At 45.8% G+C, this 19,737-nt stretch overlaps 1 protein-coding gene across 1 annotated transcript in view; it reads right to left on the bottom strand.

Annotated features, from left to right (window-relative positions):
* The window catches only part of LOC124551199 (ATP-binding cassette sub-family C member 4-like), a 197,947-nt gene that overhangs the window by 48,511 nt on the left and 129,699 nt on the right, over positions 1–19,737 (bottom strand). The window contains exons 9-10 of the mRNA XM_047126190.1: positions 9,008–9,118; positions 1,129–1,332 (exon numbers count right to left, since the gene is read on the bottom strand). Of these exons, the coding sequence (XP_046982146.1) occupies positions 1,129–1,332; positions 9,008–9,118 (315 nt within the window). The remainder of the gene's footprint in view (positions 1–1,128; positions 1,333–9,007; positions 9,119–19,737) is intronic.

Here is a 19,737-nt window from a genome sequence, read left to right as displayed (position 1 = left end):
GCTAGTCATTTGGATATCACAGTATCTTCTTCCTGTCGGTTAAGTTTTGCGTCTGCAGCACGTCATCTTCGTGGTCTAGCAATTTTAATGGCCAGTAGTGTATATTTAACACACACACACATGCACGTGTGGAAGAAAGCTTGGCAATAGGTTTGCAAGGTATAGAAAGTTATAAGTCGAACAGAGCTCACACAATATTATTTGTGTTGCCGCAATTAATGGCATGTGGGTATTTCGATATTAATAAGGTGAGTGTTTATCTTATTGGATACTGGAAGAAGTGATATTGAGAGCCAATGAGAGTTTAACCCTTCAGAACGTAAATTTCGAGGTAAGTATTTTGTTTTGACTAGTGGGAGTGGGAGCTATGAATTTCTGTCCGAGATTGATTACGGATGATTTACTTGTCTCAAGAATTAATAAACTGTGTTCCCACAGAGCGATTGCTATTACTTTAAAATATCGTTATATATATATATATATATATATATATATATATATATATATATATATATATATATATATATATATATTAAGAAGCTATGTTTATGTTGGTTTCACGAAGACTATAGAATCCAACAATGGCTACATATCTCGATGTAATCGCCATCCCATTCTCCAGTTTGACCAATAGCCAAGAGAACTAACAACTAACAAAGAGGGTGTTTCTAACCCGTATAGGCACACTCACTAAGAGGTGCTGTCTTATTGTCGCTGCTCATTTCTTTGTACTTTTGTTTATGTCTAGTTAGGCGCTAGTTTTAATATTTGGCGAAACTTTTTGTGGTCTGCTACTTCACCAAACTGGTTAAAATGTTGGAATAGTAAAGGCATCAAAAACAGGTGAAAAGTGTATGCTGGGGCAGAAATTCAGAAAAGAATTACAGTTTCAGATGACTGATCATCGAAGGAAAGACTGAAGGAAAAGTGGTTATGGTCAGAGAATGCTCTGATGGGTGCAGAGTCTGCGAGAGTGTCTCATCATCCCAGACAGTGTTATGCTGGTGAGAACAGCTGAGAACAGGTTGGAGCACTCCACAGTGGTTGCTACGAGTGCAGCTGTGAAGGGAGGTAGAGTGTAGGCATGGAAGAACAGGGCCCCAGGCCCGGGAACCGAGGGGGACGTACCTTGCCGCTGGCTACGGGGCCCACCACGGCACACAGAGACCCCGGTGGCAGGCTGAAGGAGATCCCCTCGAGGACATCTGGGCCGTCGCAAGTCCACCGGAAGTTGGCCTCGCGCGCCTCCACGGCGCCCACTGGAAGCTCTGCCTCTGCGACTGGTACCACCTGCTGCGAGTTGGCAGCACCATCTTCCTCCAGCAGGAATTTCTGTCAACACAAAGCAATCCGGGCACTTTTTGGGTAGGTTACCACCACAGTCTACCACATACAGGCGCGACGCTCCCGCTCATTTCTGTCATACATTATATGATCAAAAGTGTTATGACACCGCCGTGTAGCGTGGAATTCACAACCAGATGTCATGACAGCGGAATCCTTCAATATAAAAGACGAGACAGTGAGTTTTGTGTTGTTAGCCGAAAAGCAGTCAGACATCTAAATCCCGAGAAAGCCACTTGAGTCGATCATAAACAAGCAGAACTCATCAAGGCTACTAGAGAAGAGATACATGAAGAATTGTTCCATCTCATCCAAGTTGTATGTAGAACTGAGAAGCTCCTGACAGACTTTTAAAAATATACCACACTGCCGATACCAGAGAAAGCATCTTTAAACATATGTAAACAATACCGGGCCATCAATTTGGTAACCCACGCCTCAAAGATCTTAACCTGTGTCATTGTAAGGGTGATGGAAGACAGGATAGATACAACGGCCACTGACGCCCAGTTTGCCATTAGAAGAGGTGAAGGCACGCGAGACGCAATTCTTGACAAGAGACTAAAGAAGGGTCAGGTCAAATACATTGCCTTCATTGATTTAGAAAAAAGCATTTGACTAGGTAGACTGGGACAGCTTTTTAACATGCTGAGAGAGAGAGAGATTGGCATAAACTGTAGGGACAGAAGAGTAATTCAGAGAATGTACAGAGAACACGTCGCTGTAATATGGTGTGGAGAGCATCAGGACGAAGGCACTGGTAAGAAGAGTGCTCGACAGGGCTGCTCACTGTCTCCCGTCTTTTCAACGGATGCGTTCAAAGGACAATAGCTGAAGCTAAAGGGAAACTATAATCTATAGGAAGAGTCAAATTCATGGTAAGAAAATAGACATGATGAGCTTTTCTGATGGTACCGATGTGTTTAATGAAGATGCAGAACAATTTGAAGCGATGTTGGCCCAGATGGAAATCATCCTCAGCTCTACCTACAACATTAAAATTAATACAGATAAGACAAAAACCTTAGTTGCGAGCACACAAAACACCTTTGCCCAATGCTCAGTTAACAACGAGCGGCTGGAGACTATAGAATCCTTTGCATACCCAGGGAGTAAATTACATTACACAAAAGATCAAGGAAAGATACTGCTAGCTGAATCCATTACTTACAAGCTGGTGAAACAAGAGAAGAAACCTTTTTACAGCCAGCAGCATACAAAAAACATCTCAGGGAAAAAAACCAAATAGAACCTTAATGATATTTTCACTCTGCAGCGGAGTGTGCGCTGATATGAAACTTCCTGGCAGATTAAAACTGTGTGCCCGACCGAGACTCGAACTCGGGACCTTTGCCTTTCGCGGGCAAGTGCTCTACCATCTTTGCCCGCGAAAGGCAAAGGTCCCGAGTTCGAGTCTCGGTCGGGCACACAGTTTTAATCTGCCAGGAAGTTTCATATCAGCGCACACTCCGCTGCAGAGTGAAAATATCATTCTGGAAACATCCCCCAGGCTGTGGCTAAGCCATGTCTCCGCAATATCCTTTCTTTCAGGAGTGCTAGTTCTGCAGGGTTCGCAGGAGAGCTTTTGTAAAGTTTGGAAGGTAGGAGACGAGATACTGGCAGAAGTAAAGCTGTGAGGCCGGGCGTGAGTCGTGCTTCGGTAGCTCAGATGGTAGAGCACTTGCCAGCGAAAGGCAAAGGTCCCGAGTTCGAGTCTCGGTCGGGCACACAGTTTTAATCTGCCAGGAAGTTTCAAATAGAACCTTGTTTGGAGTGTGCTGCTGTGCAGAAGTGAAACAAAGACACCTGCAGAAGCAGAAAAACATAAAATTACAGCCTTCGAGATATGGTGCTACCGCAGAATCCTAGAGATTTCCTGCGTGGATATAACAAACGAAAAGGTGGTCCACAGTGTGGGGGGAGGGGGGGGGGGAAGAGTAGTCTCATCTCCTGAAAATAATCGAGCACAAGAGGGACACATGGGTCGGACATCTGCTGATACGTGACGGTATCATTAAAAGTGCCATTGGAGGGGCAGTAGAAGGGAAGATTACAAGAGGCAGACCGAGATTACATCAACCAGATCGTGGAGGATACCAGCTGGGACCACCTATACCGCTCTCAAGAGGAAGGCCTAAGACAGGAGTGCATGTCCGACTGCTGTTAACGAACGTGTTACGTCTGCCACAGACGGCCCCTGCAAGGGAGACTACACTCAAGACACCTCTGTGTACCATATAACATACACAAGCACTTGCGGGCGCAACCACGAGGAAAACAATTCTTAAAAAACAAACTTGGTAGAGACTAATGCGAACCTTTTTATGTAGAGGTCGCCTCACAGATACAGGGAAACTTTAAGTATTCCGCCAGCCTCCGCCGGCTTTATAAGGCCAGCGCAGCAGCAGTACAGCCAGTGGATCCCATCCTCGTCGCCATTGGAGAATACTCAATATTGTAGAACACTCAGTATCATGTCGTTTATTGAAACTGAACTACACTTCTCGAACCATCACTATATACACACAAAAACAAATAACTTGTAGACGACCATTCATCAAGAGCGTCAGTGAAGTCCGTCGGAGCTGGTCCTAGCTCGGCGAGGAACTGGCTGTACTGCTGCTGCGCTGGCCTTATAAAGCCGGCAGAGTACTCCAACTTTCCCTGTATCTGTGAGGCGACCTCTACAGAAAAAGGTTCGCATTAGTCTCTAGCAAGTTCTGTTTGTTTTTTAATAATTGTTTTCCTCTTGGTTGCGCCCACAAGTGCTTGTGTATGTTATATGGTACACAGGGGTGTCTTGTGTGTAGTGTGCCTGGCAGGGGCCACCTGTGGCAGACGTAACATGGCGTGATGGTTGAATATCAAAGGAAAAGAAGAAGAAGAGGAAGAAGTAGAGAAGCACTAACAGCAGAAGGGGTCCGTCATTAGGCTTAGTGACTTGGAACATGCACCAGGCATTGCGTGTCACCAGAGTAACAGTCCCCATCGGGGACCTTTTAACCCCGCTAAAGCTGCCCAAGTCATTCGCTGGTGTTGTGACTGTGAAGTGGAAACACGAGGGTACAGCCACAGGTAAACCAAGGTGAGGGAGACCTCATTTACTGCACAGGCAGGGACCGTCGACCATTCTTGGAGGATGGCTGTAAAAACTCGCATGCAATGAGTGGAATGAACCTCTCTGGACTTGCAAAGTGCTTTCAGCAGTCCAGAGAGCATAATGGCTGTGTGTAGGCAGGTAAAGGGAATCTGGTACAGTGGTCTAGCAGATCCTCACAAAACAGCCGTTTCTGTAGCCAACGTTGAGCGAGACTTGATATGGTGTAAAGAGTGATACTACTGGACAGTATGGGGGATTTCTAATACCATCTTGTGGTCAGACTATTTATCAAACTGAATTTACTACTGGCCATTAAAATTGCTACACCAAGAAGAAATGCAGTTGATAAACGGGTATTCATTGGACAAACATATTATAATACAACTGACATGTGATTACATTTTCACGCAATTTGGGTGCATAGATCGTGAGAAATCAGTGCTCAGAACAACCGCCTGGGCATTGAATCAAACAGAGCTTGGATGGCGTGTACACGTACAGCTGCCCATGCAGCTTCAGCACGATACCACAGTTCATCAAGCGTAGGGACTGGCGTATTCTGACGAGCTAGTTGCTCGGCCACCATTGACCAGACGTTTTCAATTGGTGAGAGATCTGGAGTATGTGCTGGCCAAGGCAGCAGTCGAACATTTTCTGTATCTAGAAAGGCCCGCACAGGACCTGCAACATGCGGTCGTGCATTATCTTGCTGAAATGTAGGATTCCGAAGGGATCGAATGAAAGGTAGAGCCACGGGTCGTAATACATCTGAAATTTAACGTCCACTGTTCAAAATGCCGTCAATGCGAACAAGAGATGGCCTAGACGTGTAACCAATGGCACCCCGTACCATGACGCCGGGTGATACGCCAGTATGGCGATGATGAATACACGCTTGCAATGTGCGTTCACCGCAATGTCGCCAAACACGGATGCGGCCATCATGATGCTGTAAACAGAACCTGGATTCATACGAAAAATTGACGTTTTAACATTCGTGCAGCCAGGTTCGTCGTTGAGTACATCATCGCAGGCGCTCCTGTCTGTGATGCAGCGTCAAGGGTAACCGCAGACACGGTCTGCGAGCTGATAGTCCATGCTGTTGCAAACGACGTCGAACTGTTCGTGCAGATGGTTGTTGTCTTGCAAACGTCCCCATCTGTTGACTCAGGGATCGAGACGTGGCTGCACGATCCGTCACAGCCATGCGGATAAGATGCCTGTCATCTCGACTGCTACTGATACGAGGCCGTTGGGATGCAGCACGGCGTTCCGTATTACCCTCCTGAACCCACCGATTCCATATTCTGCTGACAGTCATTGGATCTCGACCAACGCGAGCAGCAGTGTCGCGATACGACAAACCGCAATCGCGATAGGCTACAATCCGACCTTTATCATAGTCGGAAACGTGACGGTAAACATTTCTCCTACTTACACGAGGCATCACAACAACGTTTCACCAGGCAACGCCGGCCAACTGCCCCGCCAGCTCTGCGTCCTCGGATGCCAGCCACACTCCCTCGGCCTGACTTTATCGCCAGCGCACTTATCATTTCGCTACCACACAACATGTGAAACCTGCCCGATTAAATTTTCAACAGTCACACTTTGAAAATTTTGCTACACCTACGATTAAATACTTCCTGTAAACGTTATCTACGAGGGGCACCCGCTACAGTGGGACCGTGGAATGGTTCCATTCGAAATTGGTCACCACACGAGTTTAGACATTTACCCCACTGAGAGTCGAGACGACCAATTCCTGTTTCGTGGAACGCGCTCGGCCGCTGACGGATCCACAATCACACCCATTCTTCTACTTCCTCGTCCGAATGACACCGACGTCCACGCGCATGATTCTTTACTTCAGGACCCCAAAGATGTGAAAAATCACACGGTGAAAGATCCTGGATGTACGGCGGATGTTGCCGTGTTTCCGCAGCAAATCGCTGAAGGGTATCCTCCTCCCTCTGATTGTCATTTGACGCCGGGGAACTTGTTTCACTGTGATCGGCGGAGTTCGTGTAGCGAGCAGGCGAGGAATGCAGGCCGCCTCTGCTACGCAAACGTCTGAAGGGGTGTCGGATCGTAAGCGCTAGCTGTACGACGCTGTGACAGCTTGAGCAACACAACGGACCAGTCCGCCAACAACCGGGGTCGTAACCCAGCAACTACGTACCTCTGTGATGAGGCAACATGTCGGGGACAGTATCGAAACGTAACAACAGTGGGGCCATGTGGCGCGCGCACTGTCAGTTATGTCTGGTGTTCGGTTTCAATTTCACTGCCTCTCGTGTATAGTGGAAGCCAAGTGTCTTTAAAATAACTCGTTGTACATTCATAATTACGTCGAATCAAATTCAAAGATAGAGCTTATCACAATTCATAGAGCTTTAGGAAATGCGAGTGTGCCGATGCAAGTGGCACAAAGGTAGCCAACGAAAATGCACTCACGTAAGGATTTAGGTTTCATAAACGCCACAACATGTTAATCTATGTTGACGAGATTTAATTAATGCTGTTTGCCACACTGGACTCACCACGATAGTGTGGAAAGCTGGAAATAATTACAGTGTGTTAATTACGATCGTGGTCGGCTTAATCAGTAGAAAAATGTATTTCACAAAAAACTAAAACAAATACATACGTTACATACGGACTACAGAAAAATGCAATTACAGTCAAAAATACGTGCAGTCACTCCCAGCGTTACCGAGCGAGGTGGCGCAGTGGTTAGCACACTGGACTCGCATTCGGGAGGACGACGGTTCAATCCCGCGTCCGGCCATCCTAATTTAGGTTTTCCGTGATTTCCCTAGATCACTTCGGGCAAATGCGAGGATGGTTCCTTCGAAAGGGCACGGCCGATTTCCTTCCCCATCCTTCCCTAATCCCAGCTTGTGCTCCGTCTCTAATGACCTCGTTGTCGACGGGACGTTAAACACTAATCTCCTCCCCTCCTCCACTCCCAGCGTTGATAATTGTTTCACATCTCCAAGGCATGGTTGAAACCGAGAGACCTGCAAATGCGTCGAATTTGCGTTGACAGCTGTTTCGACGTGAATATCTTTTTTCTTTGCAATATCTTTTTTCTTTGCAATATCTTTTTTACGTAAGGCCGTATATTTTGAATAAGGTTAGCGTCAGGTGACTGTGAGGGCCAATCCAGTAACTGTACACCTTTCTTCTTTCTCCAGGTGCTGCAAAGCCTGCTGCGTTGCTTCGGATCATTGCCCTCCTTCAATATCCAATCTTCATTTTGATCGATGAACCAACGTTTGTCAGTCGGCATCAGACATCTTCGCTAAACGCGACACATAAGCTGCATTCGAATGTCTTCTTGTCTATCTCAGTCAAGAATTCAAAGTAAATTAATGTTTTATGGACATTGCTTGAGCTAGAAAGCCGGCCGGGGTGGCCGAGCTGTTCTAGGCCTCGGGCATGGATGTGTGTGATGTCGTTAGGTTAGTTAGGTTTAAGTAGTTCTGAGTTCTAGGGGACTGATGACGTCAGATGTTAAGTCCCATAGTGCTCAGAGCCATTTGAACCATTTTTGAACTGTAACGATATTCTCCAAGCCGTTGATTCCATTAAATTACGAGTGGTGATCAAAATGTCATCAGTGGCGACAACACCACAACATTTGACTAGTTAACACATTGCCAGTACGCTGCACATAAGCAACCTTCATACTCAGGAGTGATGCGCCACACACGACGCACACTTTGCTCACCGACTATTTGCATCCAAGCCTGCGCAGTTTGTCACCAGCACAAATGTACTGGAAACACGTTCATGAAGTTCGCTGCCCGCGCAGTTTTACTTAGACGACGGCAGTAGCACAGTACGAGCGTTCGCAAAGCTTGTAGTGCAAGTCCGACTGAATGACACTCAGCACGTGTCCGTCCTGTCCAACCTCTGCAAGAGCGGCGCCTCTTCTACCTATGGGCGTCTCCCCACTGCTCCTGGTTCTTGGGAGCAGAGACATCAGATACTACAGTTTACCAAATATTAACTCTCCTTGTAATTATATCATTCTCTGCGATTTCGTGATGTGGAGGCAAACTGTAAATGTTACTTTAATAAAATATGTTAAATTCTCTGGTGTCCGCCACAGCAAAACGGCAATGACATCTTCCCAACAGGATAACTGCGCCTGGCACACAGCCAGAATCTCACTTACGTCGTCTGATGAGCAAGGTGGTGAACTCGTGTCGACGCCTTGGTGACCACATTCACCTGGTCCGTACCCGTAATGGGACGCTATGGGGTGTCAGCTCCATACCAAAAAACCACTGGCTTGTACTTGATGGTAATTGCGTAACATTTACGTAAATATCTGTTTCCGCGCACTTCCAGAATCTTACCGAGGACCAGCCTAAATCCACGCCCCTGCTGTATTGCGCTCTGGAGGAGGAGCGAGACGCTAGTGAGCAGCTGGTCGTAATGTTTCGGCACTTTGATATTGGCTCGTAGACAAAGCATCTACGAAGTTGCGGTGCATTAACAATGAAAGGTAACAAACATACGTCTGGCTAATCACAACGTGATATTGTATACCTGCATATTTTCTACAGCCAGTTTGCACTCCGACCACGCTGAAGCTGCGGCAGGGAAACTGACAGCGAGCGACACTTTGAAGTCGAAGTAGAACAGGACGGCCGTGAAGATCTGCAACAGGAAAAGAAACGTGCGCATACCACATCTAAGCTGTGCACAAGCATTTGAGAATGAAATACTGCTAGGATTCACTGCGTGTGAAGTAGTCACTTCTCATCCTTTAGTTTCGAAGAACTACGCCGAAAGAAAATTTGTGTCGAAATGGTATAAATTGCCGGTAGCGTCAGAGGTTTTAAAAGCTGCTATTGTAATCTGCTTACTCATGCAGAGTACGCGTCCTGTGGAGTTCAGTGGACTGAGATTCTCTTCGTACTGCTCGAGTGCGCCGGGCCCCCACGTGCACGCTGACCCCTGTCCCTTGCAGCCGATCTGATACACTCAGCACTCTGCATACAGTGTGTGCGGTAACATCAGCAGGAACTAATAAAAACATCAAAACTGGCCACCGTCTTCCCAAACTGGGATTAAAAAAATCCGAGTCAGAAGTAGTCCATATTTTTATTACAATGTTCACCTGCAACTACAGAGTGTTGTGTGACCAGACGAAATTACTTTCGTCTGGCCGTAACTGTGGGATCTTTGACTGCTTGTACAGGTGTCACATAGGAACTATAACTCACCAAATATTACTTTGCTTTATTACATCAACGGGCAACGGCCTTTCCGCAGTGGATACACCGGTTCCCGTGAGATCACCGGAGTTAAGCGCTGTCGGGCGTGGTCGGCACTTGGATGGGTGACCATATGGCCGCCATGCGCTGTTTCCATTTTTTTGGGTGCACTCGTGATGCCAATTGAGGAGCTACTCGATCGGTTAGTAGCGGCTCCGGTCACAGAAAACCATCATAACAACCGGGAGAGCGGTGTGCTGACCATACACCCCTCCTATGTGCATCCACAACTGAGGATGACACGGCGGTCGGATGGTCCCGATGAGACACTTGTGACCTCAAGACGGAGTGATTTTATTATATCAATGAATAAAAGAGTTATTTAACTTGGACACCGTTCTTTGCTGCAGGAGTACTGGATAATTTACAATGGTCATTGACTAACAAAGCATCACTTGATGCATTAATTAAGGTACAATCTTCAACCTGTACTAAAGAACAAGTTCACCAGAAGCCTTAACAACTTTTCGGTCCTGTACTGTGATGTTACAGAGCGCTTCTCTGATCGGCTCTACATTGACCTCCAGTGCGAGGGCGCTGCTGTGCTGACATGGGAGGTGTGGTCTTCACAGGCGCCTCCCATACGCTGTTGTGGGTTGCAGCGAGCCCTCACTGACGTCTGTGGTGTCGATATGCGTTGCCGACTTTGGTGTGCCACCGCGATCTCTAGACGATACCTTACAATGGATTACTGAATTACATTTCGGAAGCAGAACTCACATGTTATGTTCATTACTGACACTACAATGGCTAGGCCACGAATTGTTCCTGGATGAAGAAGATCAGCGCCAATGGAGCAAAGTAGTCTGTCCAAACACCTCACCAGTGTTGCACATCACTGTGCTCAAACCTGTCCAGCAGCTCACGACTGTCTTGTGTGCGCCCTGCAGCAAGTGTCTTTGTCGAGTGGCATCGTCTCTAGACTGGCTCACATAACAACTGTTCGTGCCAGCCATTCAGTGGCTGGTACTTCCCTCCATGCTGGTATAATGTCATTTTATACTGACTGTTACCTTGGAAAAGGAATTAATCTTCCGGAATGTTTTGGTGGGAGACACACCTCCAATGCCTACATGCCTTCAATTTACGAATTACTCTTTATCCACAATCCCCCACTTCAGTTCTTTAAAGATTCCAACCTACATACATAAAACAGCGCCAAAAGTCTGATTACTTTACAGACTAGTTGATGTGTTAAATGTTTGATGTTATGCATGTAAAACCTCGAGTCTTGAAGATGCGAAATCCTGATTATGGTGGCTTTATTAGTTCAGAATTATTCAACATATGCTGACGAAAATGTCCAGAAAACATTTGAAATTACGTTTTAAAGTTCGTTGGAAGCCGCTAAGTGCTCTATTATCAAACACTGGATCAGTACAGTCTGGGGAAATAGCGGTCTGTTTTAAGAAAAGCTGGTTTTCCCAACGTTTATGACGTCGTATGTCTTAAACTATGTGTCTTATAATGATTTAAAGTGGCACGTACATTTAATGCTATACGTGAATACTGCCTGCAAAATGTGTTGCAAATAGAGATAGTAATGATGATGATGATGATTGGTTTGTGCGGCGCTCAATTGCGCCGTCATCAGCGCCCGTACAAAGTCCCAATTTTTACACAGCCCAATTCTTAACTCCCCAATCTAGCAACTGTCAAGAATGATGATGATGAAAATGAAATGATCATGACAACGCAAACACCCAGTCCGTGGGCAGAGGAAATTCGCAACCCGGTCAGGAATCGAACCTGTACCCCGTGATCCAGAGGCAGAAACGCTAGCCACTAGATCACAAACTGCGGACAGAGATAGTAACACATAAGTAATAAATCAAAAAGGCGTGGTTGATGCTATACTTTTACTGCGTCAACAATGAAAATGTAAGTAAGCGATAATCTTTTTTCCTTCGTTATTCTGTAGGGAATATCAGTGAGAAAACATATCCAAAGGTTTGAAAATATGTCTAAAGTTTACCGTAAATCGCTAAGTAATTTCATCCTCGAATAATGGGTGAATATAACGTGGGTAATTTGAGTCCCGTGATTATGTTGCCTCAACGCGTATACACCATGTCTAATTGCGATACTTCTCTTATTGTGTCAAACTTTTAATGCAGTATTATACCTCTTAATGAAAAGATTATGACAGCATTTAAACTTTTAAATTCAGTTAATCATTATGTTTGCACTCGAAGACAGTACAGAAATGGGAGACAAAAATTTGTCTGTGGAAGTGCGAGTGTTTTCAGCGGGAAGCGCGAGACAAGCGGACAGTAAACTATCTTCGTTGCCCTCTTGACATTAGGTGAGATTCCCCAGACACTACACAACGATGCCTGTTAGAGACTTGATGGAACATTTACAGAACTGAAACAAATGCATTAAGCAGATGTAGCAGAGCCATAATCCACTGATCACTCGTAATGAACTGCATCAATTCGGTCATTACGAATCTCGTCTCACAGCGAAGCTTCTCCTCAGTTCATTATAAATACTCCAACGAACTAGCTTAAGGGGGGTAGGACGTGAAACGGGCCGGCTTGGAGCAGGAGAGGCACCACAGGAAATTTTAATTTTCACTGTCTATACTTTTACAAATAAATTCATAAAACTTTGTCAGCATGACCAGGAAGGATTCAGGATTCACATTCATAGCAGAGGAAGTTCACAAACATAGCATATCAAATTTTTTTACATGCGAAATTTCATCATTTTTCACTTGGTATTGGCTGCATTTGTTGCTGTAGGTACACTTTTCTTCATAAGTGAGAGAGATTCTTCGATGAATTTTGCACAGCATACAAACCGTACTTACAGGTATATGAAACTCTAGAATTTCCCAAATCTGTTAAAAACTGTGGTAAAAATTGAGATAAATAACTATAAAATTCGAGCTTTCTCTAAACACGAAGTTTAAAACGTAACAGCCCATTCATTTTTCCATAGGTGAAATAAATTCTAGAGTTTCATACACCTGTAAGTATGGTTTGTAAGCTGTGCAAAATTCATCGAAGAATCTCTCTTATTTATGAAGAGCAACAAATGAAGCCAACAGTAAGTGAAAAAAAATCATGAAATTTCACATCTAAAAAATATTATTTTTTCGTGTTTTTGAACTTCCACTGCTATGAGTGTGAATCCTGAATCCTTCCTGCTGATGTTGACAAACTTTTATGAATTTGTTTGTAAAAGTACAGACAGTGCAAATTAAAATGACCTGTGGTGCCTCTCCTTCTCGAAGTCGGCCCGTCTGTCTGACGTCCTACCCCGCTTAAACGGAGTCGACTAGTAGTGTCGACGGTGTACACGTCATTTCCACTCGATTTTCTGATGATTGTGTTGTAACGTCTTACGTAAATATTGATCCATTACTGTCACACTGTGCCCGTTGTAATTTCACTGCCTGGCGTAATCACAGCAGTTACATGACGACGGGTAACTGACGCCAGAGTCCAAGACGAAAGCTGTCACTGAAGGGAAGTCGACGGGTCCACTAACACCGTTCCAGATCGAGAATTGCGTTGTATGGACTAGAAGGCCTACCTAGGCAGGGGCCCACGAACGGTTTACGTCACTACATCAGACTTCACTGCACCCGACATCGAGGACCATCTGATGGGACAACGAGCGCAGTGACAGATCCCACTCAGGGCAGCGTCTAAGTCAAACACGCACGCACCACACTTACTCCTCCTCCTTCGCAGTGGACCTGTCGCACGGGAAGCGCCTACGGACAGGGGTGCAGGTAACCCGCCACACCGGGAGTCGCCGGCCCACGCTTCAGCTGACGCAGCAAACTCAGGGCAGCCTCGAGTCTGCCACGGGTGACAGCGGATTCCGCTACAGTCTAAGCACCCGTCACTGAGGCCGCAGTCGCGAGATATACAGGGTGTTACAAAAAGGTACGGCCAAACTTTCAGGAAACATTCCTCACACACAAATAAAGAGAAGATGTTATGTGGACATGTGTCCGGAAACGCTTAATCTCCATGTTAGAGCTCATTTTAGTTTTGTCAGTATGTACTGTACTTCCTCGATTCACCGCCAGTTGGCCCAATTGAAGGAAGGTAATGCTGACTTCGGTGCTTGTGTTGACTTGCGACTCATTGCTCCGCAGTACTAGCATCAAGCAAATCAGTACGTAGCATCAACAGGTTAGTGTTCATCACGAACGTGGTTTTGCAGTCAGTGCAATGTTTACAAATGTATGGATTAGCGCGGGGCAATAGCCGTGGCGCGGTACGTTTGTATCGAGACAGATTTGCAGAACGAAGGTGTCCCGACAGGAAGACGTTCGAAGCAATTGATCGGCGTCTTAGGGAGCACGGAACATTCCAGCCTATGACTCGCGACTGGGGAAGACCTAGAACGACGAGGACACCTGCAATGGACGAAGCAATTCTTCGTGCAGTTGACGATAACCCTAGTGTCAGCGTCAGAGAGGTTGCTGCTGTACAAGGTAACGTTGACCACGTCACTGTATGGAGAGTGCTACGGGAGAACCAGTTGTTTCCGTACCATGTACAGCGTGTGCAGGCACTATCAGCAGCTGATTGGCCTCCACGGGTACACTTCTGCGAATGGTTCATCCGACAATGTGTCAATCGTCATTTCAGTGCAAATGTTCTATTTACGGATGAGGCTTCATTCCAATGTGATCAAATTGTAAATTTTCACAATCAACATGTGTGGGCTGACGAGAATCCGCACGCAATTGTGCAGTCACGTCATCAACACAGATTTTCAGTAAACGTTTTGGCAGGCATTGTTGGTGATGTCTCGATTGGGCCCCATGTTCTTCCACCTGCTCTCAATGGAGCACGTTATCATGATTTCATACGGGATACTCTACCTGTGCTGCTAGAACATGTGCCTTTACAAGTACGACACAACATGTGGTTCATGCACGATGGAACTCCTGCACATTTCAGTCGAAGTGTTCGTACGCTTCTCAACAACAGATTCGGTGACCGATGGGTTGGTAAAGGCGGACCAATTCCATGGCCTCCACGCTCTCCTGACCTCAACCCTCTTGACTTTCATTTATGGGGGCATTTGAAAGCTCTTGTCTACGCAACCCCGGTACCAAATGTAGAGACTCTTCGTGCTCGTATTGTGGACGGCTGTGATACAATACGCCATTCTCCAGGGCTGCATCAGCGCATCAGGGATTCCATGCGACGGAGGGTGGATGCATGTATCCTCGCTAACGGAGGACATTTTGAACATTTCCTGTAACAAAGTGTTTGAAGTCACGCTGGTACCTTCTGTTGCTGTGTGTTTCCATTCCATGATTAATGTGATTTCAAGGGAAGTAATAAAATGAGCTCTAACATGGAAAGTAAGCGTTTCCGGACACATGTCCACATAACATATTTTCTTTCTTTGTGCGTGAGGAATGTTTCCTGAAAGTTTGGCCGTACCTTTTTGTAACACCCTGTATACTGAACAATAAACTGAGTTATAACTCATCTTGTTTTACTACTGTCCAACGCCGCCCCTCCAGTCCTCAGGACACATATCCTGGGGAAACAGTAGGAGTTTCTAGACCGCGAGTGGGTGACTCCTAAAATTATATGAAATACTGTGAACCAAAATTTTGTTGTTAGGTAGACAACCTGCAACTGGCACAGAACACCATGTCCCGGGTTAGCCCCTTAGTATTATACACTGAGGCGCCAATTGGTATAGGCATGCGTATTCAAATACATAAAGACGTAAACAGGCAGAATACGGCGCTGCGGTCGGCAACGCCTAAATAAGACAAGTGTCTGGCGCAGTTGTTAGATCGGTTACTACTGCTGCAATGGCAGGTTATCGAGATTTAAGCGAGTTTGAACACGGCGTTATAATCGGTGCACGAGCGATGGTGCACAGCATCTCCGAGGTAGCGATGAAGTGCGGATTTTCCCGTAAGACCATTTCACAAGAGTACCGTGAATATCAGGAATTCGGTAAAATTCAAATCTCCGACATCGCTCCTGTTGGAAAAAGATCCTACAAGAACGGGACCAACGACGACTGAAGAGAATGGTTCAACGTGACAGAAGTGCAACCCTTCCGCAAATTGCTGCAGATTTCAATGTTGGGCAAACAACGAATGTCAGCGTTCAAACCATTCAACGAAACATCAATATGGGCTTTCGGGTGTACCCTTGATGACTGCGCGACACAGAGTTTTACGCCTGGCCTGGGCGCGTCAACACCGACTTTGGACTGTTGGTGACTGGAAACACGTTGCCTGGTTGGACGAGTCTCGTTTCAAACTGTATTGACGAATGGATGTGTACAGGTATGGTCACAACCTCATGAATCCATGGACCCTGCTTGTCATCACGGGACTGTTCAATCTGGTGGAGGTTCTGTAATGGTGTGGGGTGTGTGCAGCTGCAGTGATATGGGACCCGTGATACGTCTAGATACGACTCTGACCCGTGACATGTACGTAATCATCCTGTCTGGTCACCTGCATCCACTCGTGTCCATTGTGCTTGGGCAATTCCAGCAGGACAATGCGACACCCAAATGCCCGGAATTGCTACAGAGTGGCTCCAGAAATACTCTTCTTAGTTTAAACACTTCCGCTGGCCACCAAACTTCCCAGACATGAACATTATTGAGTACATCTGGGATGCTTTGTGACGTGCTGTTCAGAAGAGATCTCTCTCTCCCCCCCCCCCTTATGCCACGTCGTGTTGCGACACTTCTGCGTGCTCGCCAGGGTCCTCCACAATATTAGGCAGGTGTACCAGTTTCTTTGGCTCTTCAGTGTAGGTACTAAACTGAACATGCTCAGTTTAAATGCAGGGCTGTGATTCGTTGACTCAGTTTTTTGCCAAATTCTAGTATTTTTCAGCAACGCAAGGCTGGCAGGACAGTTGCCTCGTGCCCTCCGAGCAGCCTATTCCGACTCGTCAGCGCCACATTCGCCCTGTCACCCCCCCCCCCCCCCCTCACAGAGGTCTCCCGTGTGTCTCCAGACCCCTGCCATGCGTGGCTGACCGCTTTGCTTTTTACTCCAGAGTCCGCCATCTCGACAGCTTTCATCGCAACCCCATCTGCTGACACTGAACTGGCTGTCTCTCTAGTTATTTCTCAGTCCCATTACAGGGTCATAATGTTTAAATTGGCATTTATTCATCAATTCCGGCCCAATTATTTGCTGTGGGTCTCCTGCCTTTAATTATCTTCAGCGTCATTTGACAACTGATACTGTGCAGAGGCTGCTTCTGCACATTTCCACCAATTACAGCCGTCAGCCGTACGCAGCCGTTTTTCACACGCAAGCTTCCTCGTCGTCTTCATACCCTCCATCACCTCAGTCTATCAGCTCTCGTGTAAACCAGCAAAGAACTCCCTCGGTCCATCTGCTGCCCATTACCCCTGGATACACGTCCTGCTCGCATCCGTTTCACCTTTATTACGGTCACGATCACAACTTCTTCTCCAGGTGAGTCCCTCATACATTTGCTTGTATCCGTCATTTTACCAGCAATGTCCCACATCCATCTCTCACTGCGCAATCCTACACTTTTTGTATGTAAGGTTTTCACAAGGCCATGTGTCAGTAGTGTGGGTCCAAAGACAAATTACACATTAACAGTAAATTTTAGTTTCCAACCACATGGAAACGTTAGCTTAAAGTACCCTGTTTATTTTCCCGAAAAAAAAATACGCGCTATTTTCATTCTTCAGTCTGTATCTTTTTCCTGTCGATCTGGTCGTTGTCGTTTTCAAGAATTTACTGGTCCTGTGACCTTGAAACTTGCTTGTCCATTTGGCGCTTTCATATGTTACCACGATATTTTGCTTCCAATATATCACGACAGTTGTCTCTACGATACTTGAAGCGTATAGACACTGCAAAGTACAGTTATCGGGTCACATTTTCGAAATCCCGTAATTGCCTCCCATTAAGAGACGAGATTTGCCTCAAAGGCGCCTACAATTTTATAGCGTGGCGCCGTGCTATGTCACCCATTGCCGTACACCAGAGCAATCACGAGACTTATTCTGCCTGTTATTAATAGGAAACTACGTACACATTAAACAAATACTATGCCTGAAATATAGGAGACGACTGTGTTTATGAAGAAAACATACGAAGAACGTTGTTTTCTTACAGCAGTAACTTTTCAGCCGGCCGGTGTCGCCTTGCGGTTCTAGGCGCTTCAGTCAGCAACCGCGTGACCGCTACGGTCGCAGGTTCGAATCCTGCCTCGGGCATGGATGTGTGTGATGTCTTTAGGTTAGTTACGTTTAAGTAGTTCTAAGTTCTAGAGGACTGATTTACTTATTTTTATTTATTTACTTATTGTTCCGTGGGACCAAATTAAGGAGAAGTCTCCATGGTCATGGAACGAGTCAATACATGAAATTATAACACGATTGTAGAAACAGATAAAATGAAATATAAGAAACATATTTAGGCGACAAGTCGTAAGTTTAAATAAAGAAAATCAACAATGTAACACTGGAGTTTGCTTAATTTTTTAGCTCTTCCAGGAGCTGCTCGACAGAATAGAAGGAGTGACCCACGAGGAAACTCTTCAGTTTAGACTTAAAAGAGTTTTGGCTACTACTAAGATTTTCGAGTTCTTGTGGTAGCTTATTGAAAATGGATGCAGCAGAATACTGAACTCCTTTCTGCACAAGAGTCAAGGAAGTGCATTCCACATGCGGATTTGATTTCTGCCTAGTATTAACTGAGTGAAAGCTGCTAACTCTTGGGAATAAGCTAATATTGCTAACAACAAACGAGATTAAAGAAAATATATACTGTGAGGGCAATGTCAGAATTCCCAGACTATTGAATAGGGGCCGACAAGAGGCCCTCGAACTTACACCACATATAGCTCGAACAGCCCGTTTTTGAGCCAAAAATACCCTTTTTGAATCAGAAGAGTTACCCCAGAAGGTAATACCATACGACATAAGCGTATGAAAATATGCGAAGTAGACTACTTTCCGTGTTTAACTGTCACTTATTTCAGATACTGTTCTAATGGTAAATAAAGCAGCATTTAGTTTCTGAACAAGATCCTGAACATGGACTTTCCACGACAGCTTACAATTTATCCGAACGCCTAGGAACTTGAACTGTTCCGTCTCGCTTATAATATGCCCATTCTGTCTCATCAAAATATCGGTTCTTGTTGAATTGTGAGTTAGAAACTGTAAAAACTGAGTCTTACTGTGATTTAGCATCAAATTATTTTCCACAAGCCACGAACTTATTTCATGAACTACTGAAACGGAACAGTAGTTTCCGCTCTATAAGCAGCAGGTTTCGCTGCACGCTCGCACCGGGGAATAGAAACAGAGGCGACTCCGCCGCCAATTTTATTACACGACGCGGCCGGCCGCGGGTGCAACAGAACCCGTGTGGACGGGTGGAAAGAAATGTGTCAGGCTTCATAATACGTATTTATATGTGAAGTGTATTATGCATTTCTTGCACGTGGATGTGAATCTGCAAATGAACTTTCCTAATCCTCTTCACACCTCTCCGTAAAGCGTGGCCAAATCTTAGTTGGGAAGTAGTTCTGTAGTATAGTAGTGCCAACCTTACTCCTGGCTAGGCGATCAGAGAGACAGCACAGGCAGGTAAAAGTCAAAGACTTTCCAGTGTCACAATATTTGGGGTGGAGAGGTTGGTCACGGCCAAGTGGTTCGACCACCCTCTCCACCGGGGCCCAGGAAGACCTCCGGGTGCCCGCCATATTCTGGGAGTGTTACAGAAGACGGCTAAGTGAGCAGACGTGCCCTCAGTGCGTCTGTTTCAATGTTCACGCATGGAATATTTGAATATTTGTACTAATTCTTTTATTTCCAGCTTCCGATTGTGTAAGGTAATGAATGTGCTCGTTTAATTCCGGAAATTTGACCCCCTGCGTTAAAGTATCTGGTCCCCAGTTTGCCCGTTATCCTCCTCAGATAGTGAATGTCCCATGTAAAATATTGGGAGACTTTGGTGGTATACATTTGGCCAACGCAATT

The sequence above is a fragment of the Schistocerca americana genome, chromosome 9 (assembly GCF_021461395.2).
Source record: "Schistocerca americana isolate TAMUIC-IGC-003095 chromosome 9, iqSchAmer2.1, whole genome shotgun sequence".
Classification (NCBI taxonomy): Eukaryota; Metazoa; Arthropoda; class Insecta; order Orthoptera; family Acrididae; genus Schistocerca; species Schistocerca americana.
The sequence above is the reverse complement of the archived record's forward strand: the minus strand, read 5'-3'. Positions and strand labels throughout refer to the sequence as shown.